The 26,329-nt window shown below is 37.3% G+C and overlaps 1 protein-coding gene across 5 annotated transcripts in view; it reads right to left on the reverse strand.

Moving 5' to 3' along the window:
• The window catches only part of PHKA1 (phosphorylase kinase regulatory subunit alpha 1), a 130,705-nt gene that overhangs the window by 84,850 nt on the left and 19,526 nt on the right, over positions 1 to 26,329 (reverse strand). For 4 of the 5 annotated variants that reach the window (XM_079911222.1, XM_079911220.1, XM_079911219.1 and 1 more), the window contains exons 6-13: positions 24,197 to 24,277; positions 12,859 to 12,957; positions 11,756 to 11,902; positions 10,726 to 10,779; positions 9,267 to 9,389; positions 5,337 to 5,432; positions 3,920 to 4,027; positions 2,387 to 2,465 (exon numbers count right to left, since the gene is read on the reverse strand). In XM_079911222.1, the coding sequence (XP_079767348.1) occupies positions 2,387 to 2,465; positions 3,920 to 4,027; positions 5,337 to 5,432; positions 9,267 to 9,389; positions 10,726 to 10,779; positions 11,756 to 11,902; positions 12,859 to 12,957; positions 24,197 to 24,277 (787 nt within the window). The remainder of the gene's footprint in view (positions 1 to 2,386; positions 2,466 to 3,919; positions 4,028 to 5,336; positions 5,433 to 9,266; positions 9,390 to 10,725; positions 10,780 to 11,755; positions 11,903 to 12,858; positions 12,958 to 24,196; positions 24,278 to 26,329) is intronic. The other variant, XM_079911221.1, reaches the window with a different exon arrangement.

Raw genomic sequence — 26,329 nt, forward strand, 5'->3', positions numbered from 1 at the left:
AAACTGAAATAATATGCAGTTATGACTGGTGATTGGGACTTTTGGGAATGGAATATCTGAGGTGAAACAGTTCTAAAGTTTCGTCCTAAAAGTGAGTGGAGTAGAGGCAGAGGGAAGGGTCACTAGGGTTCTAGATATCCAAGAATTTTGAGGCTAAAATATTAGATGGCACTTACTCTGATGCTGAAATCTAGTACTATGGTAGGAATTGGGGAAGAAGAGGAAGGCTATGAGCCAAGCCTCAAAGTCTCTAATGAATGAATGAGAGTAACCAGGAGACCAATATAGCCAGATGGCATAAGTTTCGAAGGAGAACAAGCTTTCTCATGGGAGGGGAAGAGTAATGGTCTTTTATATAACGTTCGCTATGTACAGGAATACCTCAGAGATGTTGCAGGTTTGGTTCCAGACCACTGCAGTAAAGCGAGTATAACGATAAAGCGAGTCACAAATTTTTAGTTTCCCAGTGCATATAAAAGTTATGCTTATAGAAAACAAACTTATGGTTACCAAAAGTGGTAGCAAGGTGGCAAGGGTAGATAAATTAGGAGTTTGGGATTAACATATACACACTACTATATATAAAATATTAATAGGTAAACAGCAAGGATCTACTGTATAGCACAAGGAACTATACTCAATATCTTGTAGTAACCTCTAATGGAAAAGAATCTGAAAAAGAATATATATATATATAAAAAAGAATATATATATGTATATATATATATATATATACACACACACACACATACACACAACTGAATCACTTTGCTGTACACTTGAAACTAACACAACACTGCAAATTAACTATACCTCAATTAAAAAATAAATAAAACCAAATAAAAAGAGTTATGTTTACACTATATTTTAGTCTGTTAAGTGTGCAACAGCATTGTATCCAAAAAAACAATGTAAATGCCTCAATTAAAAATACTTTATTATTGGGCTTCCCTGGTGGCGCAGTGGTTGGGAGTCCGCCTGCAGATGCAGGGGACACGGGTTCGTGCCCCGGTCCAGGAGGATCCCACATGCCGCGGAGCGGCTGGGCCCGTGAGCCATGGCCGCTGAGCCTGCGCTCTGCAATGGGAGAGGCCACAGCGGTGAGAGGCCCGCGTACCACAAAAAGAAAAAACAAAACAAAAAATACTTTATTAGTAAAAAATGCTAACAATCATCTGAGCCTTCAATGAGTCATAGTAGTAACATCAAAGATCACTGATCACAGATTACTATAACAAATATAATAATAATGAAAAAGCTTGAAGTATTGCTAGAATTATAAAATGTGACAGAGACACGAAGTAAGCAAATGCTCTTGGAAAAATGGTGCCAACAGACTTGCTTGACACAAGGTTGCCACAGACCTTCAATTTGTAAAAAACACAATATCTGCAAAGCACAATAAAGTGAAGCACAATAAAATGAAATACGCCTGTACATTGATAAGCAAAGACTACCTTTATGACTACCTTTATCCTATCCTACCACATAGGATGCCAAGTATAAGAAGGTTTAGAAAATACTAAGGATTATTTTCTATATAGAATCAACTCCAATGGAGGTTGGGGTTGAAGTGGAGACATTTCAGAGGAGCTTCTCAGGAGGACCTAGTACCACATTGGATAGCGTTTCTGGGGAGTCAAAAATCACCTGGAGTTTTCTACCCTAGGAGAGTAGCCTAATAGTGATGTCATTGAGAGAGTTAAGGAAGGTGGCAAGATTTGCTTTTCTTGGGAGAGGTAAAAGAATAGGATGGAGACAAAAAAAGGTCAGTTTTGCATTTGAAGTATAAGTGATGAAAATGTTGTGTATATATATTGGGACTAGACTTCTTAAAACGTTTATACAGCTTAGCCCAGTGTTTTGCATAGAGTAGATAACCTCAAAATTTAAGTTGATTGCTAGGAACAAAAAATAAAGATTTGGAGTACTCTCTAAAGAGGTAATAGTTGGAGCCATGGAAGCAAATGTATTATGGAGGAGGCAGCCCTAGCAAACACATGCAGGGTATAAATACAGAAAGACAAGAGTGTAAGACTAAGTACACAACCATTAGGAGGATATGAGAAGAAAGAAATACTAGCAGAAAAAGCACAGAAGGAATGCTCAGAACAAAAGCAGAGATAATCAGAAGGCTATAATATCATCATGGTGATAAGAAAAGAGTTTCCAGAAATAAGAAGTATTAAGAGAATCAGATAACATCCTTTGTTAAGCATTTGTTCATGATTAAGATTAACAGAAATCTTGAAACCAAACAGAGTCAAGTTTATACTATACATTTTGAAGCCTAACAAAATACATCATAAAGAATAAAGTCATCATTTACTGGCCCAAACCAGACCTTTAATGTTAAATTTCTGCTGCTGGGAATAAGAATACATACCTTGAACCACAACATCTGGCTTTGGTACAGTAGAAAACCTGCGATTCAGGGGGTCAATTTCTCCAGGAGCTAAAAATCCCTAAAGAAAAACCATAAAAAGACATATTACTATATCTCCAAAAAAGCTAATGTTTGAGGAGAAACAACATACCAGTGCCAAAACCCCGTACCATAACATGTGAGAGGCATGTATGGAAAGGAAACAAATACCTTTACTGTATGAAAATGTTTGAACTCCTGAATTCACATCCAAATTAATTTTATCTGGAGTTAATTTCTAGTGGCTGCCAAAAATCATTTTTTTGGAAATAGATGGGGTATAAAAGATAAACAGAAAGTTTTCTAGTTATACCTCCACTTTCTCTGGATGCACATGATTAGACAATCAGATCACAATGCTTCTAATCAATAATTTAAGTCATTAGTCCTGTTGCTTTCATATTTACGCATATGCTTGCTATGATTTCTGCTTAGCAGATATCTTTTGACTTGACCTGAGTTTCTGCCTTTGATGAAATGCGATGAACTCACCCACTCAGCCCTTAAGAATACCATTCATCTCCTCATTTTTTCATAGCATTAATTTATTCTAATTGAATGAGAAAGTCACCAGGTAAGGATTATTTTAAACAAATCATTCTGCCCATTACTGCTACATTTATAATAATGTCAACTAAAGATAAACTTTATGCTGTACGCTTGAAACTCAGTGATATGTCAATTACATCTCAATAAAACTGGGACAAACAAAACAAAACAAATAAAAACAGCTCCAGAAAGTAAACAGTTATACATAAACAGGTCGAAGAGTATGGCTCAGAAAGGAAAGCTAAGTCCCACCCTAGATCCTCTAGGAGCCTGGGTTATAGCTTACCTTATATAATAACTTATAATGGGGAAATAGATTTTTCAGTAAAACTGGAAAACTTTGAGAAAGGGAACCCTTCTTATGGTTCAAAATGTCACAAATAAGCTGACGTAAACTAAGAAATTCCAAAGTGCTTCATTAAGAGCTGTCTCAACAGAGTTTAATATAAGGAACATTTAAAGGGCCCCTTATCAACAAACAAACAAATAAAAAACTATGATGCTCCCAAACACTTGTCATGGTACCTAAAATTATCTTATCAGTTTATTTAATTAAAGAATGAAACATTATGTTGCTTGGAAAAGTTAGCACTTAAATCCATTATAAGTCATTACTATCCAAGCACAATTGCATTTGCAGTTACCAGACAGGCACTAGGGGGCGTTTTGAAAAGGAACTATCTAGGGTCTGATCCCAGAGCAACTTCAAGTACAGTACCAAGGTAGGAACCCCTGGGCAAGCATGACGGACATAGTTGCCAGAGGGAAAGATTTTTGCCAAGGACTGGCCATGCTCTCACTCTAAGAATCTGGAGGAAAATCTGTAATTAAGGCAGAATACAAAAGGCAAAAGATATATCCTTCAGATTTAATGAGCTACTCACAAATCTGATTGTTATGGTGACTAAAGCAGAAAAATGGAAGAGCCTTGAAGTTTCCCCTTACCTCTGCCATCAAGCTTCCTAAGATGTATAGAGACTGACCCCACATATGAGGCAGTTTGCCCATGGGGACTCGGTCCACAGTGTGAGGATTTTGATATTCTTCATCAACCTAAATAAATAAATAAATAAATAAAGAGATAAAGGAAAAGAATAGAAGGTTTAGGGCTTCCCTGATGGTGCAGTGGTTAAGAATCCGCCTGCCAATGCGGGGGACACAGGTTCGACACCTGGTCCAGGAAGATCCCACATGCCGCGGAGCAACTAAGCCCATGCGCCACAACTACTGAGCCTGCACTCGAGAGCCAGTGAGCCACAACTACTGAGCCCGTGTGCCGCAACTACTGAAGCTCGTGCTCCTAGAGCCTGTGCTCCACAACAAGAGAAGCCACCGCAATGAGAAGCCCACGCACCGCAACAAAGAGTGGCCCCCGCTCACCACAACTACTAGAGGAAGCCCGTGCACAGCAATGAAGACCCAATGCAGCCAAAAATAAATAAATTAATTAATTAATTAAAAAAAAGAATAGGAGGTTTAAAATACTAGACAACAAAAAGCCCGAGTCTGGATTGTGATTCATACTCTATAAAACAGTCATATATGCAATGCACTGAAAAGTCAAGCACTATGACTACAGTCTAGGGCAGTGCTCCTCTAACTGTACATGGATACACCCCACCTAAGGATCTTGTCCAATGGCATATTCTTACTGAGTAGATGTAGGGAAAGGCCTGAAATCTGCATTTCTAACAAGCTCTCAGGTTATGCTGCTGATGTTGCTAGGAGCTTAGTCCACTCATCCCCACCAGCATGGAATATTGCATCTCTCCCCCGGCTAATGCTCTTTTGCAATGAAGAAGAGGAATAATGGTAATTTGAACTGGCATTTTGAGAAAATGGAGACATACTTCATTTTCCAAGCCTGATCTACTCAATTAATCCCAGATGACTAGCCTCAAAGCAGAAAATATCAAATACTGAGAGTTCACACAGAACATCACTCTAGTTCGGCTTACTGATCTCCGTATCATTCTCAACCTTAAAGTTTGATTTTTTTAAAAATCAATCTCTGAACAACTCATTTTATTTTTTTAAATTGAGGTTTGGCTGACATATAGAAAGGCCATACATATTTAACATATGCATCTTGATGAGTTTGAGGACAAATATACACCCGTGAAACTACCTCTATAAGATATGATCTTGCCCTCGTCTTGCCCAGTAACAGTGCCATAACTGAGTCTGCTTTATAAATATACTTTCAAAGGAATAAAATCATATTTTAATTGTTCTATACCTAAAGAAAGACTTTAGAACATTAAAATCAGAAGATTAAAAATTATTTGACTCAAATAAGGCAGTCCTTTTGAGGTGCTGCTCCTCTTCTCCCAGCTCCATGTTATGGCACCGTCCAGCTTACCTTGTCAGGAGGAACACTGTACAGCTCCGGCAGAAGTGGGACTCCATTTTTGCCTTTGATGAGGACTGCTTCAAGAGCCTCTCTGTATTCTTGAACCTGTAGAGAAAAGAAAAGGGGAACAAAATTCATAGAGTTCCCTTTGGGGATCTAGGGAGGGTTGTAGCCAAAGAAGGTCCTATTGCAAAGGGGTATATTCACCTACTGAAAGGAAAGAAAGGGAAGTAGTATTTACTAAATGCTGATGGAGGCCAGATACTATGCTAGGAGTTTTGCATACTTTTAACGCATTTAATTTTTTTTAACATCTTTATTGGTGTATAATTGCTTTACAATGTTGTGTTAGTTTCTGTTATATAACAAAGTGAATCAGCTCTATGTATACATGTATCCTCATATTCTCTCCCTCTTGCGTGTCTCTCCCACCCTCCCTATCACACCCCTCTAGGTGGTCACAAAGCACCGAGCTGATCTCCCTGTGCTATGTGGCTGCCTCCCACTAGCTATCTAGTTTACATTTGGTAGTGTATATATGTCAATGCCACTCTCTCACTTCATCCCAGCTTACCCTTCCCCCTCCCCACGTCCTCAAGTCCATTCTCTACATCTGCATCTTTATTCCTGTTCTGCTGATGAATAAATTTAATTTTAATAACCATCCAGGTGTCTGTAATTAAAGCCTTTTTACAGGGAAATTAAGGCTCAAGGAGGTTATGAGCTTCTGAAAGATCATACAGCGAGTGCAAGGATGAGCCCAGATTTGAGCCCAAGTCAGCCTGCCTCCACATACATGCTTCTACCCACTGTGTACTACACTGAGTACAGCTTCTTGACTTTACATGTAATTGCTTTTAAAACTGTATTTTCCCTGTCAAATTAAGTTTCTATTATGATCAAGTTTCCATTTTTTTGCTTAAAAATTTGCTGTAGATTAGTAATAAATAAAAAGCAAAAAAAAACCCCACTATAATTTATGGTGGAAAAACTAACAGTCAGTCTGCTATGATAGTTGTTTTGAAAACACAAATTTGTTCCAATGCATTTGATATATTACAGAACAATTTGAGCATAACATGAATTTCACATCTGCTTATGCACAATTTCAACCTGAGAAGGCACTCAGCTGAACTGAGTCGTGTAAGAATACACAACACACACACATGCACACACCTCAGAACCATGAACCACAACCCATCCACATGTGGTGTTACAACTTTCCATCCAATTTCAGATAACTCTCCTACCACTCCCGAGCTGCTCCCTTCTCATGGCCGACTTGGCTGCATGGCTCTGTGCCTTCCCTTCTATTTAATTTCCCCTTCTATTCCCTCCTTGCCCTATTTTTTTAATTTTTCCTCTCTGTTTGATATTTTTTTTTTCTTTTCTCTTATGCTATCTCTCTTTTCCTCTCTTCCTCTGGCATGTAGGGTGGTGTGCACGGGAGCCCTGCAAGTGAGGTGGTAGGAACATGGTTGCACATATCCACAAGAAAACTTCAGGTGTTTTTCAAGGTACAAGTGCCATATCTTTGTGGTATTTATATATTTCTTAACCATTTAACGTGTATAAGGCTGTGGTACTGTTTTTTTTCAATTATGAGAAAACCAAACACTAAAATAAAATTATATTTGAAGTATAAAACAACAGTTAATCTGAATTTTTAACAATGATATTAAATTTTAATACACATTTTAATAGCAGCATATTTTATACACATGATCTCTAATTTAACATTTCATTCTTGTTGAACATTTAAATTACGACCAGACTTAATTTGTATGAATGTAACAGTGATGAGCAGCGTTGTATCTAAATGTATGCCACCCTTGAAATAATTTTCTCAGAATATAATTTTTGAAAGAGTAATGAATGAATGTGTTAAAGCCATTAATGCCTATCTGTGGTACTGTTTTTATTAGGTTCCTATCATTTTGTATGTATTTCTGACAAACTTTTTAAGTGTTTTCCCCAACCACATTTTCCCATAAGCCCTATAGTTTTTACTTCTCAAATATGCAGAGCATGGTGATTTTTAGGGAACACCTATGTGTCTCATTATAGCCAAATTGACTGTACCATGCACTTATCATATGTCTTCATCTGTGAAATTCAAAGAATTTTAGGGCTATCCACTTCTTCAATGAAGAAAGAAAAACTATTCTCATCATATGTACAGGCATACCTTGTTTTATTGCACGTTGCTTTATTGTGCTTCACAGATACTGCTTTCTGTTTGTTTGTTTTTGTTTTACAAACTGAAGGTTTGCAGCAACCCTGTGTTGAGCAAGTCTACTGGCATCATTGTTCTAACAGCATTTGCTCATTTTGTGTCTCTGTGTCACATTTCTGGGAATTCTCAAAGTATTTCAAAGCATGTATCAGCAAAAAGATTATGACCCATGGAAGGCTCAGATGATGGTTAGCATTTTTCAGCAATAAAATATTTTTAACTAAGGTATGTACATTGTTTTTTTAGACATACTGCTATTGCACACTTAACAGAATGTAGTGTAAACATAACTTTTATATGCACTGGGAAACCAAAAAATTTCATATGACTTGCTTTATTGAGATATTTGCAATATTTGTGCTGCTCTGGAACTGAACCTGCATATCTCTGAGGTATGCCTGTACAGAGAAACTGAAGAAGTCAATGACAGTACTTGGACTACTCAGTGGTCAGCAGCAAAGCCAGGAAAAAAAAACAATAAATAAGAATCCAGGCCATCCAGCTCCTTTTTTCCCCTGAGAGTTCAAAACACCTGAATATGCTTTGTACTTAGTTGGCACATTTAATAAATAAATCTTTCTTTGAGCAAGCACAGTTTTTGAGAAACAATTCTGTGGAATTTGAGAAGGACTGAGAAAAATGGTAGAATCAAAATAGGGTGGTCAAGGGACTTCCCTGGTGGTCCAGTGGGTAAGACTCTGTGCTCCCAATGCAGAGGCCCCAGGTTCGATCTCTGGTCGGGGAACTAGATCCCACATGCATAATGCAACCAAGAATCTGCATGCCGAAGCCCGCATGCTGCAACTAAGAAGCCCGCATGCCACCAACTAAACATGCCGCAATGAAGATCCTGCGTGCCGTAACTAAGACCCAGAGCAGCCAAAATGAATAAATAAATAAATAATAAATATTTTTTAAAAGTTTGGTTTAAAAAAATAGGGTGCTCAAAATAGGGCAGGTATCTCTATTATTGCTTATCTTATTTCTTGCTCAAATAAGGATACTCTATATAAAGCTTAGAGTAAAACAGCACTTTGTGCCCCTGAAACTTTGGTGTACCCCTATTATTTAAACTCATATTGGCAGTTACAGATTACTACTGGCCAAAGTATTCAAATTACACAAAACTGTATTTATGTAGCCAAGTATAAACGACTTCCAAATGTGTTGGATTTATGTCCAAGTTTAGAACACAGCCAATTTGCAGAATGCCTGACATTAAACTAACTTGATTAAATTGTCCAGTCTCACTGTTTTCCAACAATGGTTTCTAAACTACTTTATTCATGTAGCTCAAAAAGCAATGATGACTGTATTTTGGGGGGTGAGGACAGGGTATAAGTGGGTGGTTGTTTTGTTTTTTGTTTGTTTTTGCTAAAGTCAGAATATCATTTCCAAGATTTATTAAAAAAAAAGACATACAAAGTCAGGAGGTAAATTCAAGTACCTCTGATGATTAAGGCAAGTATACAGGACTTGCTATTCTGCTTTCTATATTTATTAAAAGTCAAGTCTGAGTGATAGCAATATCCAGGTCTTCTAACTCTTTAACATGTGCCCTCAACTACTAGTCTCTAGAAGATAACTCTGTCTCCTCCCTATTAGGGAAGACTTCCATTTGGACACAGGGTCAGCACAGTCATTAACTGAAAGAGGAAGACATAATAACAATCTGCTAAAAAGCTCTTTCCCCAGTGCATTACCTGTTCTGCATTCCCACTAAATACCCCATCAAGGATAAAGTATGTCCAGAACAATGGCCATTCACACTCAATGTTTTCAAATAACTTCAGCTCAGCTGGTTCATAGTACAGACGATTGGGATCCTGGTAAAAACACAATAAACAAAGTCTGTCTTATCACTCCAAGGTCAGACTATATCTTTAGTTCAGAGGTATTACAACACAGCCTTTCACCACTGATAGTTTGTTTCAGAGAAGGCAGAGCACATACACACTCCCCTCCTTTAGCAAGTACTTTTGTCATGTGATTCTAACTAGCAGAACTGGTATAATAATGATACTACAGGCAGGTGTATGAGGAAGTGAGACTAATTTGTAATAAGCCTGAGTTTGGTTTTGTACTTGTTAAGTTTGAGGTAGCAGCAGAACATACAAATAGAAATGTTCAGAAGGACAGCAAGAGATGAGGGTTTGGGAATCATCCTTATAGAGGTGACACACGAATCACAAATTATGGATGTAGTACCTATATATAATGAACAAGCAGCCCAAGAACAGAATCTTGGTAAACCCTCAATTTGGTGAGGGAGGACAGAAAGAGGAGAAAAATTAAGATGGTGTAGAGTTGTGGAAGTTAAAATAGGAAAAGAATTTCAAGAAAATGTAGGGGTAGGTAATAGTGATGTACTACAGAGAAGTCAAGGAGAATAAGGACTGAGAAAAGGCTACTGGATTGCTTACTTAGGAGATTATGATGATATTTCAGAGCACAATTTTAATAGATTGGTAGGGGCAGAAGTCAAAAGGCTTAAAGAATAAAATGGAAGACAGGAAGTAAACCAGAAGAGTTTGAGCTCGGTAATTTAAAAAAATATATAATGGCTCTCAACCAGCAAACCTGAGCCTTAAACTATATTTACATTTTCAATGAAAGTGGTTACCAACCATTCATTCCCTTTTAATAATACTAAATTTTCTCCATTGATATTTCCAAGGAGAACTTTTGACAAGTGGAACGAAAGGAAGTTAACTTTTCAAGATCAAGTACTGTTTAGAACTAACCAACTGCAAAAGGTGGAAGGGATCCAAAAGGATCTACTGACAGAAAGATTTTTCCCTTTGTAATAATTAAATATTTGGGGGGGAATATTTTGAGACTATGTAAATAATCTGTTTCTGCCGAAATTTTCATCCACTGACTTAAGCATCCATCAGTAGCTCTTTCCTGAAACTAACCAACTTCAAGAGGTGGAAGGACTACACCTTCCTCTATTTTATTTAATCCAGAAGGGCTCACAAGCAAAACCTGGCAACTAATCCTAACAAAGGTAGCAAACATCAGTTATGGTTATCCTATTTAGTGATTATTTGAAGTACCATTAATGAGGTAAGTATTTTCTCTGAATGAGGTATTTTCTCTGAATGAGGCTGCTGTAGTGACCATCCTACCTTGGACTCATTTTGGGGAAAACAAACCTACCTCTTTAGGAGTTTTATATCCATCTCGTAGAAAGCGACAGCAACCATAACGACCCTGGGAATGCAGAGGAAACAAGCCAGAAGAATGAACATTGGTACAGCAATATAATTAATCAGAAATGTATCCTTTGCAACAGCTACATGTGCCAACCTATCATCAATAGAGACATGATACTTAAAAAATAATTTTAAAAAACCCTGATATCAGTCCAGCAGCAGAAAGTGATTTCAGCAATGTGATTTCAAGCGAGGGCTAAGTTGCAGGCTTTTCCCTAAAGCAGTGTTTTTATTTTATCTTCTCCATGGCTTTCCACAATAGGATAAGTCTGTGACAGCCCCATTACTAATCTATGCGGTCCTGCTCACACAATTCATAAGAGACCACAGTTTTTTTAAAAAAGAAAACACAGTTTAAAAATTTTGAGATAATCTGAGACTTACAGAAGAGTTCCCAAAACAGTACAGAGTCCCTGTATATCCTTCAACAACTGTCCCCTAATATTAACATCTTAAATAACCACAGAAAATTTACCAAAACCAAAAAATTAACCTTGGTACAACACTATTAACCAAAGTATAGAACTTATTTGGATTTCATCAGTTTTTCCACTGATGCTTTTTTTCTGTTCCAGTATCCAATTTAGGATACCACTGCATTTAGCTGGCATGTCTCCTTAGTCTCTTCTAATCTGTGATGGTTCCTCAGTCCTTCCCTGTTTTTCATCATCTTGACATTTTTGCAGAGTGTTTGTCAGTTACTTTGTAGAATGCCTCTCGATTTGGTTTTGTCTGATGTTTTCTCATGATTAGATTGAGGTACCGCATTCCTGGGAAGGACATCACGGAGGTGCTTTGTGCTTCTCAGTGCACCATATCAGGGCGTACATGATATCAGTACATCTTATTACTGGTGATGTTAACCCTGATCACTTGGTTAAATCACCAACATAGGTCATATTCAAGACTCACAAAGATACTAATTTAGCCTTAAAATTAGAGCTGAAAGAAAAGAAAGGCACATATGGACATACCTGAAGCTTAGTGATGATTTCCTGTTTTGTGAGCTCCACCAACTGATTATCCTCTACTGCAAAGGCTGGGAAGGAAATAACTGAAAGTAGACTAGCATCAACCTCTTTGGATGTTGAAGCCCGGGGGAGTATCGAATTAAGGATAGACTAAAAGAAAGGAAGTCAAATGTGGCACATTAGTAAATAACTCAGCATTATTAAGTTATTAGCTTTAGTTTCAAAAGATGTATGTTGAAGAGGATCATTCAGTTGAAAATCTAAAAATGATTTAATAGTGAAAGCTTAGAAGACTACTTCTATAAATCATCCCTTGTCTTAATCCTGCTCTCAGTGCCTCCTAATCCTGATTCTTAAGCAGCTGCTAATGGATAAAGAATACTCTAACATCATTATCCCACTCATAATGCTGTTGCTCCATTAGCAACTATCTAAGCATAAAGATAAAATGTAGCTGCTGGGAAGCAAGATGTGGAAGGCTTAGCTCCTATATCCCTGAAATTTATCTTTTCCATGGAAAATTTTGCATTTTTAAAATTAGAGGGTAAGACTGTATTCACTAGAACACCATGGGTATCTAATCAAGGTTTGAAGAAGACAAGAAAGGCCATCTTGTCAATGACAAGAACCTTACTCTTTCAATACAGAGAGTAATCCTAAACAAAACTGAAGATATGCATTTACCACTTAAACAGTCTAATCTCTAAACATCTAACCCGAGGGCCAACCAGGGACAAGAGAAAGTTTCAGAGCCACTATCAAGAAGAACACTCAAAATCGATCACCTCTTGTTCTCTTGGGATATTTAGAAAAGGAGATACTCAGGAGCAGAGCCCATATACCCTTGATACAATAATAGTGGAGAATTCCATATACTGTGATAGGATCACTTTATAACCTTGGGTGAGAGAACAGCACTATGATCTCTGTTATAGCTCATGCTGTATCAGGCTTATCTCTATAGGATGCTTAACAAGACATTTTTGGTACATGGTAATAAATCAGATTATGTACTCTCATTCAGTTCTGCTTATTCTAAAGCTCATGCTAAATCTGAGTCTGAGTAAAAATACATTTTTCTATAACGTTGTCCATTATTCTCTTACCTGGCAGTGTTGCACTTCATCAGCTAGGACATGGATAACTGACTGGGGACCACCTTTCACACCAAACAGGTCCAGTTCATCTAATGCCTCCAGGGCTGCCTTTGAGGAACAAAGAAGGAAAGTACAACTTCAGCATTACAAATGCGTATATTTCTTCTCCCTCTACCCCTGGTATCATATCAATGAACATGATATCATTTTAAATATGTTCAGCAGAACAGAAAATACAATAACATTCTTTATTCCGCCTCTGAGGGTTTTTCTGGTCTCCCATATTGTCCCAGAGACACTTGAGATGGAGGCTGCATTCATACTTTCATGATTAAAAACCCTCAACAAATTTGGTATAGAAGGAACATACCTCAACATAATAGAGGCCATATACAACAAACCCACAGCTAACATTCTACTCAGTGGTGAAAAATTGGAAGTTTTCCTGCAAGATTAAAGCAAGACAAGGGTGCTCACTCTCACCACTCTTATTCAACGTAGTACTGGAAGTCCTAGCTAAAGCAATTGGGAAAGACAAAGAAATAAAAGGCATCCAAATCAGAAATGAAGAAGTAAAATTGTCATTATTTGAAGATGATATGATCTCATATATAGAAAACCCTAAAGACTCAACCAAAAAACTGTTGGAACTAATCAACAAATTCAGTAAAGTTACAGGATATAAAATCGACATACAGAAATCAGTTGTGTTTTCTGTACACTAACAACAAAACATCTAAAAAAGAAATAAAGAAAACTATCCCATTCACAACAGCATCAAAAGCAATAAAATACTTAAGAATAAATTTAACCAAAGAGGTGAAAGATCTGTACAATGAACACTACAATACTTTGATGACAGAAATTTAAGACAAAAACAAATGGAAAGATAGCCCCATGCTCATGGATCAGAAGATTAATATTGTTAAAATGTCTACACTACCCAAAGTCATCTATAGATACAATGCAATCCGTATAAAAATTCCAATGGCATTTTTCACAGAAATAAAAAAAATCCTAAAATTTGTATGGAATCACAAAAGACCCTAAATAGACAAAGCTATTGAGAAAGAAAAATAAAGCTGAAGGCATCACACTTCCTGATTTCAAACTATACTACAAAGGTATAGTAATTAAAATAGTATGATACAGGCATAAAAGTAGACACATAGACCAATGAAACAGAATAGAGAGCCCAGAAATAAGCCCCTGCATTCACAGTCAATTAATATTTGATAAAGGAGCCAGGAACACTCAATGGGAAAATGATATCGTCTCTTCAACAAACAGTTTTGGGAAAACTGGATAATCACATACAGAACAATAAAATTGGACCCCTATCTTACACCACACACAAAAATTAACTCAAGATGGATTAAACATTAAGACTGGATATCACAAAACTCTTCCTTCACATTGGTCTCGACAATGATTTTTTAGATGACACCAAAGGTATAAGCACAAAAGCAAAAATCAATAAGGGGGACTACATCAAACTAAAAAGTTTCTGCGTAGAGAAGGGACTTGAGGACACAGGGAGGGGGAAGGGTAAGCTGGGACAAAATGAGAGAGTGGCATGGACTTATATATACTACCAAATGTAAAACAGACAGCTAGTGGGAAGCAGCCGCATAACACAGGGAGATCATCTCAGTGCTTTGTGACCACCTAGAGGGGTGGGATAGGGAGGCTGGGAGGGAGGGAGATGCAAGAGGGAAGGGATATGGCAACATATGTATATGTATAACTGATTCACTTTGTTATAGAGCAGAAACTAACACACCATTGTAAAGCAATTATACTCCAATAAAGATGTTTATAAATAAATAAATAAATAGAAAGCTTCTACACAACAAAAGAAATAATCAAAAAGATGAAAAAGCAACCTAGAGAATGGGAGAAAATATTTGCAAACCACATATATAATGAGAAGTTTACATCCCAAATATATAAAGAACATACACAATTAATAATTCAATTAAAAAATGGACAAAGGAAATGAATAGACATTTTTTACAAAGAGAACATACAAATGACCAACAGGTACATGAAAAGATGCTCAAAATCACTAATCAACAGGGAAATGCAAGTCAAAACCACAATGCAATATCACCGCACATCTGTCAGAACGGTTATCATAAAAAAGATAAGTATGGGCGAGGACATGGATAAAAGCAAACCTTGCACACTGTTGGGGGGAACGCAAGTTGGTTCAGCCACTATGGAAAATAATAAGTATGGAGGTTACTCAAAAAATTAAATTAGAACAACCATATGATCCAGCAATTTCACTTCTGGGTATATATCCAAAGGAAATAAAAACAGGATATCAAAGAAATATATGCACTCCTATGTTTACTGCAGCATCATTCACAATGTACGGAAACAATCTAAGTGTCTGTCAACAGATGAATGGATAAAGAAGATGTGGGGTATGTGTGTGCATACCTGCATCTGTGTGTGTATGTATGTGTGCGTGTGTGTGTGTTTGTATGTGTGTATAATGGAATATCATTCAGCCATAAGAAACAAGGAGGAGACTGGTTCAAGATGGTAGAGTAGAAGAACGTGCGCTCACTCCCTCTTGTGAGAGCACCAGAATCACAACTAACTGCTGAACAATCATCGACAGGAAGACACTGGAACTCACCAAAAAAGATACCCCACATCCAAAGACAAAGGAGAAGCCACAGTGAGATGGTAGGAGGGGCGCAATCACAATAAAATCAAATCCCATAATTGCTGGGTGGGTGACTCACAAACTGGAGAACACTTATACCACAGAAGTCCACCCACTGGAGTGAAGGTTCTGAGCCACATGTCAGGCTTCCCAACCTGGAGGTCTGGCAACAGGAGGAGGAATTCCTAGAGAATCAGACTTTGAAGGCTAGTGGGATTTGATTGCAGGACTTTGACAGAACTGGAGGAAATAGAGACTCCACTCTTGGAGGGCACACACAAAGTAGTGTGTGTATTAGAACCCAGGGGAAGGAGCAGTGACCCCATAGGAGACTGAACCAGACATACCTGCTAGTGTTGGAAGGTCTCCTGCAGAGGCGGGAGCGGGGGTGGGGGGCTGTGGCTCACTCCGGGGAGGACACTGGCAGCAGAAGTTCTGGGAAGTACTCCTTGGCATGAGCCCTCCCAGAGTCTGCCATTAGCCCAACCAAAAAGCCAGGTAGGCTCCAGTGTTGGGTCGCCTCAGGCCAAACAACAAACAGGGAGGGAACGTAGCACCACCCATCAGCAGAAAAGCTGATTAAAGTTTTACTGAGCTCTGCCCTCCAGAGCAACACCCAGCTCTACCAATCACCAGTCTCTCCAATCAGGAAGTCTGCACAAGCCTCTTAGATAGCCTCATCCACCAGAGGGCAGACAGCAGAAGCAAGAAGAACTATAATCCTGCAGCCTGTGGAACAAAAACCACGTTCACAGAAAGACAGACAAAATGAAAAGGCAGAGGATTTTGTACCAGATGAAGGAACAAGATAACACCCCAGAAAAACAACTAAATGAAGTGGAGATAGGCAACCTTCCAGAAAATGAATTCAGAATAATGATAGTGAAGATGATCCAAGACCCTGGAAAAAGAATGGAGGCAAAGATCGAGAAGATGCAAGAAATGTTTAACAAACACCTGGTAGAAATAAAGAACAAACACCTTGAAGAATTAAAGAACAAACAAACAGAGACAAACAATACAGTAACTGAAATGAAAAATACACTAAAAGGAATCAGCAGAATACCTGAGGCAGAAAAACAGATAAGTGACCTGGAAGACAGAATGGTGGAATTCACTGCTGCAGAACAGAATAAAGAAAAAAGAATGAAAAGAAACGAAGACAGCCTAAGAGACCTCGGGGACAACATTAAACACAACAATATTCACATGATAGGGGTCCCAGAAGGAGAAGAGAGAGAGAAAGGACCCAAGAAAATATTTGAAGAGAGTATAGTTGAAAACTTCCCTAACATGGGAAGGGAAATAGCCACACAAGTCCAGGAAGCACAGAGAGTCCCATACAGGATAAACCCAAAGAGAAACACACCGCGACACACAGTAAACAAAGTGACAAAAATTAAAAAGAAAAACTACTGAAAACAACAAGGGAAAAACTACAAAAAAAATACAAGGGAACTCCCATAAGGTTAACAGCTGATTTCTCAGCAGAAACATTACAAGCCAGAAAGGAGTGGCATGATATATTTAAAGTGATGAAAGGGAAGAACCTACAACCAAGATTACTCTACCTGGCAAGGATCACATTCAGTTTTGAAGGAGAAATCAAAAGCTTTACAAACAAGCAAAAGCTAAGAGAATTCAGCACCACCAAACCAGCTACACAACAAATTCTAAAGGAACTTCTCCAAGTGGGAAACACAAGAGAAGAAAAGGACCCACAGAAACAAACCCATAACAATTAAGAAAATGGTAATAGGAACATACATATCGATAATTACCTTAAATGTGAATGGATTAAATGCTCCAACCAAAAGACACAGGCTCGCTGAATGGATACAAAGACAAGACCCATATATATGTTGTCTACAAGAGACCCACTTCAGACCTACGGACACATACAGATTGAAAGTGAGGGGATGGAAAAAGATATTCCATACAAAAAGAAACCAAAAGGAAGATGGAGTAGCAATACTCATATCAGATAAAATAGACTTTAAAATAATGAATGTTACAAGAGACAAGGAAGGACACTACACAATGTTCAAGGGATCAATCCAAGAAGAAGATATAACAATTGTGAATATATATGCACCCAACATAGGAGCACTTCAATACATAAGGCAACTGCTAACAGCTATAAAAGAGGAAATCAATACTAACACAATAATAGTGGGGGACTTTAACACCTCACTTACACCAATGGACAGATTATCCAAACAGAAAATTAATAAGGAAACACAAGCTTTAAATGACACAATAGACCAGAGGTACTTAATTGATATTTATAGGACTTTCCATCCAAAAACTGCAGATTACACTTTCTTCTCAAGTGCACATGGAACATTCTCCAGGATAGATCACATCTTGGGTCACAAATCAAGCCTCAGTAAATTTAAGAAAATTGAAACCATATCAAGCATCTTTTCTGAACACAACACTATGAGATTAGAAATCAACTACAGGGGAAAAAACGTAAAAAACACAAACACAGGGAGGCTAAACAATACATTACTAAATAACCAAGAGATCACTGAAAAACTCAAAGAGGAAATAAAAAAAAAAAAAACTAGAGACAAATTACAATGAAAACACGACGATCCAAAACCTATGGGGTGTACCAAAAGCAGTTCTAAGAGGGAAGTTGATAGCTATACAAGCCTACCACAAGAAACAAGAAACAACTCAAATAAAAAATCTAACCTTACACCTAAAGGAACTAGAGAAAGAAGAACAAACAAAGCCCCAAGTTAGGAGAAGGAAAGAAATCATTAAGATCAGAGCAGAAATAAATGAAACAGAAACAATGAAAACAATAGCAAGGATCAATAAAACTAAAAGCTGGTTCTTTGAGACGATAAACAAAACTGATAAACCATTAGCCAGACTCATCAAGAAAAAGAGGGAGAGGCCTCAAATCCATAAAAGTAGAAATGAAAAAGAAGTTACAACAGACACCGCAGAAATACAAAGCATCCTAAGAGACTATTACAAGCAACTCTATGCCAATAAAATGGACAACTTGGAAGAAATGGACAAATTCATAGAAAGGTACAACCTTCAAAGACTGAACAAGGAAGAAATAGAAAATATGAACAGACAAGTCACAAGTAATGAAATTGTGATTAAAAATCTTCCAACAAACAAAAGTCCAGGATGAGAAGGCTTCACAGGTGAATTCTATCAAACATTTAGAGAAGAGCTAACACCCATGTTTCTGAAACTCTTCCAAAAAATTGCAGAGGAAGGAACACTCCAAAACTCATTCTATGAGGCCACCATCACCCTGATACCAAAACCAGACAAAGATACTACAAAAACAGAAAATTATAAACCAATATCACTGATGAATATAGATGCAAAAATCCTCAACAAAATACTAGCAAACAGAATCCAACAACACAATAAAAGGATCATACACCATGATCAAGTGGGGTTTATCCCAGGGATGCAAGGATTCTTCAATATATGAAAACACCATATTAACAAGTTGAAGAATAAAAATCATATGATCATCTAAACTGATGCAGAAAAAGCTTTTGACAAAATTCAACACCCGTTTATGATAAAAACTCTCCAGAAAGTGGGCATAAAGGGAACCTACCTCAACTTAATTAAGGACATATACGACAAACCCACAGCAAACATCATTCTCAATGGTGAAAAAGTGAAAGCATTTCCTCTAAGATCAGGAACAAGACAAGGATGACCACTCTCACCACTCTTATTCAACATAGTTGTGGAAGTCCTAGCCACGGCAGTCAGAGAAGAAAAAGAAATAAAAGGAATACAAATTGGAAAAGAAGAAGTAAAACTGTCACTGTTTGCAGATGACATGGTACTATACATAGAGAAACCTAAAGATGCCACCAGAAAACTACTAGATGTAATCAATGAATTTGGTAAAGTTGCAGGATACAAAATTAATGCACAGAAATCTCTGGCATTCCTATATGCTAATGATGAAAAATCTGAAAGAGAAATTAAGGAAACACTCCCATTTACCACTGCAACAAAAAGAATAAAATACCTAGGAAGAAACCAACCTAGGGAGACAAAAGATCTCTATGCAGAAAACTATAAGACACTGATGAAAGAAATTAAACATGATACAAATAGATGGAGAGATACACCATGTTTTTTGATTGGAGGAATCAATATTGTGAAAATGACTATATTACCAAAGCAATCTACAGATTCAATGCAATCCCTCTCAAATTACCAATGGCATTTTTTACAGAACTAGAACAAAAAATCTTAAAATTTGTATGGAGACCCAAAAGACCCAGAATAGCCAAAGCAGTCTTGAGGGAAAAAAACGAAGCTGGAGGAATCAGACTCCCTGACTTCAGACTATACTAGAAAACTACAGTAACGAAGACAATATGGCACTGGCCAAAAACAGAAACACAGATCAATGGAACAAGAAAAAAAGCCCAGAGATAAACCCACCCACCTATGGTCAACTAATCTATGGCAAAGGAGGCAAGAATATACAATGGAGAAAAGACAGTCTCTTCAATAAGTGGTGCTGGTAAAACTGGACAGCTACATGTAAAAGAATGAAATTAGAACACTCCCTAACACCATACACAAAAATAAACTCAAATGGATTAGATACCTAAATGTAAGACTAGACACTATAAAACTCTTAGAGGAACACATAGGAAGAACACTCTTTGACCTAAATCACAGCAAGATCTTTTTTGACCCACCTCCTAGAGTAATGGAAATAAAAACAAAAATAAACAAATGGGACCTAATGAAACTTCAAAGCTTTTGCGCAGCAAAGGAAACCATAAACAAGACGAAAAGACAACCCTCAAAATGGGAGAAAATATTTGCAAATGAAACAACGGACAAAGGATTAATCTTCAAATATATAAACAGCTCATGCAGCTCAATATTACACAAACAAACAACTGAATCCAAAAATGGGCAGAAGACCTAAATAGACATTTCTCCAAAGAAGATATACAGATGGCCAAGAAGCACATGAAAAGCTGCTCAACATCACTAATTATTAGAGGAATGCAAATCAACACTACAATGAGGTATCACCTCACACCAGTTAGAATGGGCATCATCAGAAAATCTGCAAACAACAAATGCTGGAGAGGGTGTGGTGAAACGGGAACCCTCTTGCACTGCTGGTGGGAATATAAATTGATACAGCCACTATGGAGAACAGTATGGAGGTTTCTTAAAAAACTAAAAATAGAATTACCATATGATCCAGCAATCCCACTACTGGGCATATACCCAGAGAAACCATAATTCAAAAAGACACATGCTCCCCAATGTTCACTGCGGCACTATTTACAATAGTCAGGTCATGGAAGCAACCTAAATGCCCATCGACAGATGAATGGATAAAGAAGTTGTGGTACATATATACAATGGAATATTACTCAGCCATAAAAAGGAATGAAATTGGGTCATTTGTAGAGACGTGGATGGATCTAGAGACTGTCATTCAGAGTGATGTATGTCAGAAAGAGAAAAACAATTTTTTTTATTAACACATATATGTGGAATCTAGAAAAATGGTACAGATGAACCAGTCTGCGGGGCAGAAATAGAGACACAGATGTAGAGAAGAAAAGTATGGACACCAAGGGGGGAAAGTGGTGGGGGGTGGTGTGGTGGTGTGATGAATTGGGAGATTGGGATTGACATATATTCACTAATATGTATAAAATGGATAACTAATAAGCACCTGCGGTATAAAAAAATAAATAAAATTCAAAAAGAATAAAGAAAAAAAGAAAGAAGGAAAACCTACCATTTGCGAAAATATGGATGTACCTTGGGGGCATTATGCTAAGTGCGATAAGCAGGTAGAGGAAGACAAATATTGTATTATATAACTTATATGTGGAACCTAAAAAAGTCAAACTCATAAAAACAGAGTAGAATGAGTTATTTTCTAAGCACTAATTCCCTGAAGTACAGGATATAAACAATTTTTAGGACATAATGCTAAATTCCCTTTCATGCAAGTTGTACCAATATAACTATCACCAGCAGTGTATGATACAACCTTCTTTAATGCAAACCAGGTATTATTTTAGAAATTTTCCCTAATTTGATAGAAAAATGGTGATTCTGTTGCATTAATTTGCTAATAAGGTTGAATATTCTTTCATGTATTTATTAGTTATTTGTAGTTCCTCAATTGTGAGGCAGAACTGACTTAGTCTTTGGGATAGCAGGTAGTTCTGGAAAGCTTCCCTGGAGAAATGTCTAAACTGAGACCTAATGGGTTAAACAGATATCATCCAGGCACAAAATACTTATCAACTACGAGGCGGAAAAAAAGCAAATTTACAGCAGAGAAATATGGCAGATACCACCTTAATGAAGCCATCAAACTTAACATGAAGAGTAATGGGACAAATCCACATCTTGTACTTCCTGATTATGTCCTGAGGACACATCTTACCTCTGTGGTATTCTTTCCAAAAATGCATAGCTTGAAACAAATCATGAGGAAATATCACACAAAATCAAATTGAAGGACGTTCTATAAAACAATCTTTAAAAATGCCAAGGTCATAAAAGGTGAGTAAAGTCTAAAGTATTATCAGGTTAAAGAAGCCCAAAGAGACATTACAACTAAACATAACATGTTATCCTGGATTGGATCCTGGATCATAAGGGTTTTCTTGTTTGTTTTTGTGTTTTGCTATAAATGATATTATTGGGACAATTAAAGAAATTTGAATGGGGTCTTTGGATTAAGTTGTAGTATAATGCCAGTGTTCATTTCCTGATTTTGATGATTGTACCATGGTTATGGGACAGTCTTTGAGGAAATTCACTCTGAACTATTTAGGAGACATGAGGCATCATGTCTGCAATTTACTCTCAACTGGTTCAAAAACAATAATGTGTATGTGTAAATAGAAAGAGAAAGCAGGGACTTCGCTGGTGGCGCAGTGGATAGGAGTCTGCCTGCCAATGCAGGGGGCTCGGGTTCGATCCCTGGTCCGGGAGGATCCCACATGCCACGGAGCAACTGAGCCCGTGCTCCACAACTACTGAGCCTGCGCTCTAGAGCCCGTGTGCCACAACTACTGAGCCCACACGTCACAACTACTGAAGCCTGCGTGCCTGGATCCCGTGCTCCGCAGCAAGAGAAGCCGCCACAAGGAGAAGCCCACGCACCACAACGAAGAGTAGCCCCCGCTTGCCGCAACTAGAGAAAGGCCACGCACAGCAACAAAGACCTAATGCAGCCCAAAATAAATAAATACATTAATAAATAAATAAAGTGTATATCCCTTAACCCAATGTTTTCACTTTTAGGAATCTATCCTACAAAACTATTTGTGCAAGTTCACCAGGATATATGTACAAGGATCCACACTAAAGCATTATCATCAACAAAGTAATTATTAAATATTGAAAAGAATGAATTAGATTACCTGTATGAAAGAGGATGTTTGGTTATGTTGTTCAGTGAAATGTGAGATTGTTGAATTTAAAAATTCAGGTTACATAGAGGTAAATAGAGTAGGGTTTAGTTTTTAAAAATAAGCTCAATATCTGTATCACTTTGGTAATTAAAATACATAAAAAAGAAAATGGTTACCTAGGGAATATATATTTTGTAGGGACAAAGTTCTATATTAATTAATTCAACCACATTAATTATATAGTTTAAATTTTCTATGAACTTATTTTTGGTTTATTTTATCTGTCATAGCCTAGCAGTGGCTTTTGTTAAATTGTCCCTTTATAACTGTTTCTATTTTGCCTTGTATTTCTAATACATTTTGCTCTGTATTAATTGAAACTACATTCCAGGCCAGACTTTCTCATTGTAGGCTGTGCCTTCTATCTGGACCCTCTTTGTCCTCTTTTGTTCCATGTAATACTTTTTGCTTTGAATTCTACTTCATTTGAATTTACGTAGTCACCCGTACTCTTTTTTGCTTATTTTGGCCACACTTTGTCCATCCTTCTGTTTTTAATCTTTCTGTAGCAATTTGTCATCTTAGAGCTCTTAGAGGTGGTATAGGTATAGACTGGATTTCCTTTCTTCGTTGTTTAAATCAATCTGTGCCTTTGCCTCTAGGTAGGGGAAACAAATCAAGCCATGTGTATTTATCATTATAATGAATATGTTTGATCCTATTCCTACTATCCTATTTTATGCCTTCTTGCTGTTTCCATAGATGAAAGCTGAAATTAAGGCAGTAGCAGTGGGAAGGAAGAGATGAAGGCAAGTGGAACACAATAATGATGATGAAGATAACAATATAGGGGATGCAGGAGAGTGAGGGGGGTGGAGGATTGAGAGATGGTTCCCTGATATCAAGCTTTGTCAACTAGTGTATGGAAGGAAAAAAAGCCTCCTTTTGTTTGCTTTTGTAGTGATAGAGATGATGAGTTTAGTTTAAGATATGTTTTCTAAGGTCTTTATATGATATGTAAATAGAGATATGCTACAAAAGCAGTTGTACATAAAAATCTGGAACTTATGAAAGAAGTCTTCACCTATATGTCCATAGTTATACTGGAGACTCTGAATACTGCCTATGGTTTAAAAGACCAATTAATTTGATGATGGTCCACATTCACGTTAAGGCTTTATCTATGGCAAAGGTGTACCAGAATTCCTTATCCCACACTTGGTAAAAACAAAGCAAGGAAAATTACCTTTGCCATTCCAACTGAACTGGCATTCAATTCTGAGATTCCTTGGTTGGTCTTATCTCCACGTTCCCATATCCCGAAGTCCTGGCATAAAATAACCAACACACCATTATCAAATCATCACTACTAAACACTTACTAGATATACAAACCTTGAATAAAAGGCACAAGTATTAGCTAACTCGCCATACATACGCTTGCCCACAATGCTTATTAAGGAGAGGCCAATGAGTTGGGTTCCCCCTGTAGCTATTCTCCCAGTAGTTTTAAATTCTATTGGGGCCTCCAAGAAGTTAGAAGATATCTTGACAGTTGATCAGGACTAAGAACTGTACCTTAGTTCATCTAAAGAGGTGCTTCTCAAAATTTTTCATCAAAGCAGACACCTAGGGGGTCTAGGAGACAGAGCCTAAACATCATCCAAATATTTTATCATAAACATCCAGTCTAATTTTACTCTCTATTGGCACTGACAATGTACCATGCACTTACCTATGCACTTTACACTATTACAGTTTCTTCCTTAATCTTTACATTTTATAGATGATGAAACTGAGGTACAAAGAGAGGTCAAGTGACTCACCCAAGGTCACATAGCTAATGAATAACAGAGCTAGGATTAGAGTCTAAGTGCTCCAAAGCCTACATTCTTAACCATAGTTCTATACGGCCCCTGGATAATACAAAGATAACATTTAAAATTACTTTTTGAAAACCTTTCATTTCCAAATAACTTTAGATTTACAGAGAAGTTGCAAAAATAGCAGTGAGTTCCCATACACCTTTCACTCAGCTTCCCCTAATGTTAATACCTGACATAACCACAGTACAATTGTCAAGTGAAGAAATTTGTATTAGTAAAATACTAGTAACCAAATTATGGACTTTACTAGGATTTCACCGTTTTTTCCCCCACTAATAGCCTTTTTTTTAAAGATTTTTTTTGATGTGGACCATTTTTAAAGTCTTTATTGAATTTGCTACAATATTGCTTCTGTTTTATGTTTTGGTTTTTTGGCCGCAAGGCACGTGGGATCTTAGCGCCCCGACCAGGGATCGAACCCGCACCCCCTGCATTGGAAGGTGAGGTCTTAACCACTGGACTGCCATGGCAGTCCGACCTTTCTATGTATTCCAGGATCCAATCCAGAATACCATGCTGCATTTGTCATGCCTCCTTAAGTCTCTTCCAATCAGTTAGTTTCTCAAGCCTTATCTTTCATGACCTTGACACTTCCTGAAGATTAGTGGTCATATATTTTATAGATTTCCCTCAGTTTGGGTTTGCTTGATGTCTTCTCTTGATTAGATTGAGGTTATGCATTTTTGGCAAGAATACTAGAATACTACAGACATTATGCTCCTTCTTAGCACATCGTATCAGAGGTATACGATGTTGATGTCATTACTGGTGATGTTAACCTTAATGACTTGGTTAAGGTGGTGTCTGCAGAGTTTCTCCATTCTACTGTTACTATTTTTCTATTATACTATTGTATTACTATACTACTTACAAGCATACCTCAGAGATATTGTGGGTTCAGTTCCAGACCAAAGCAATAAAGTGAATACTGCAATAAAGCAAGTCACATGATTTTTTTGCTTTCCCAGTGCATATAAAAGTTATGTTTACACTATACTATAGTCTATTAAGTGTGCAATAGTATCATGTCTAAAAAACAATGCACATACCTTAATTTAAAAATACCTTGTTGCTAAAAAATGCTAACCATTATCTGAGACTTCAGCAAGTCATAATCTCTTTGCTGGCAGAGGGTTTGACACACTGCAAGAATTACCAGAATGTGACACAGAGACATGAAATGAGCAAATGCTGTTGGAAAAATCGCACCAATAGACTTGCTTGACATAGGGTTATCACAAACCTTCAATTTGTAAAAAAACACAATTAACTGTGAAGTGCAATAGAGCGAAGGAAGCACAGTGAAATGAGGTGTGCCTGTAATTAATAATTATCTTCAGAGAGATACTTTACGATTGTGCAAATATCTTGTTTCTCCTCAAACATCCACCCACTAATTTAGCATCCATCAGTGAATTGTACCTGTGACAGTTATTACAGTGGTGATTTCAATGGTGATTTTCTAGTTCCTTCATTACCTCTACACTCATTAAC

The sequence above is a fragment of the Stenella coeruleoalba genome, assembly GCF_951394435.1.
Source record: "Stenella coeruleoalba genome assembly, chromosome: X".
NCBI lineage: Eukaryota > Metazoa > Chordata > Mammalia > Artiodactyla > Delphinidae > Stenella > Stenella coeruleoalba.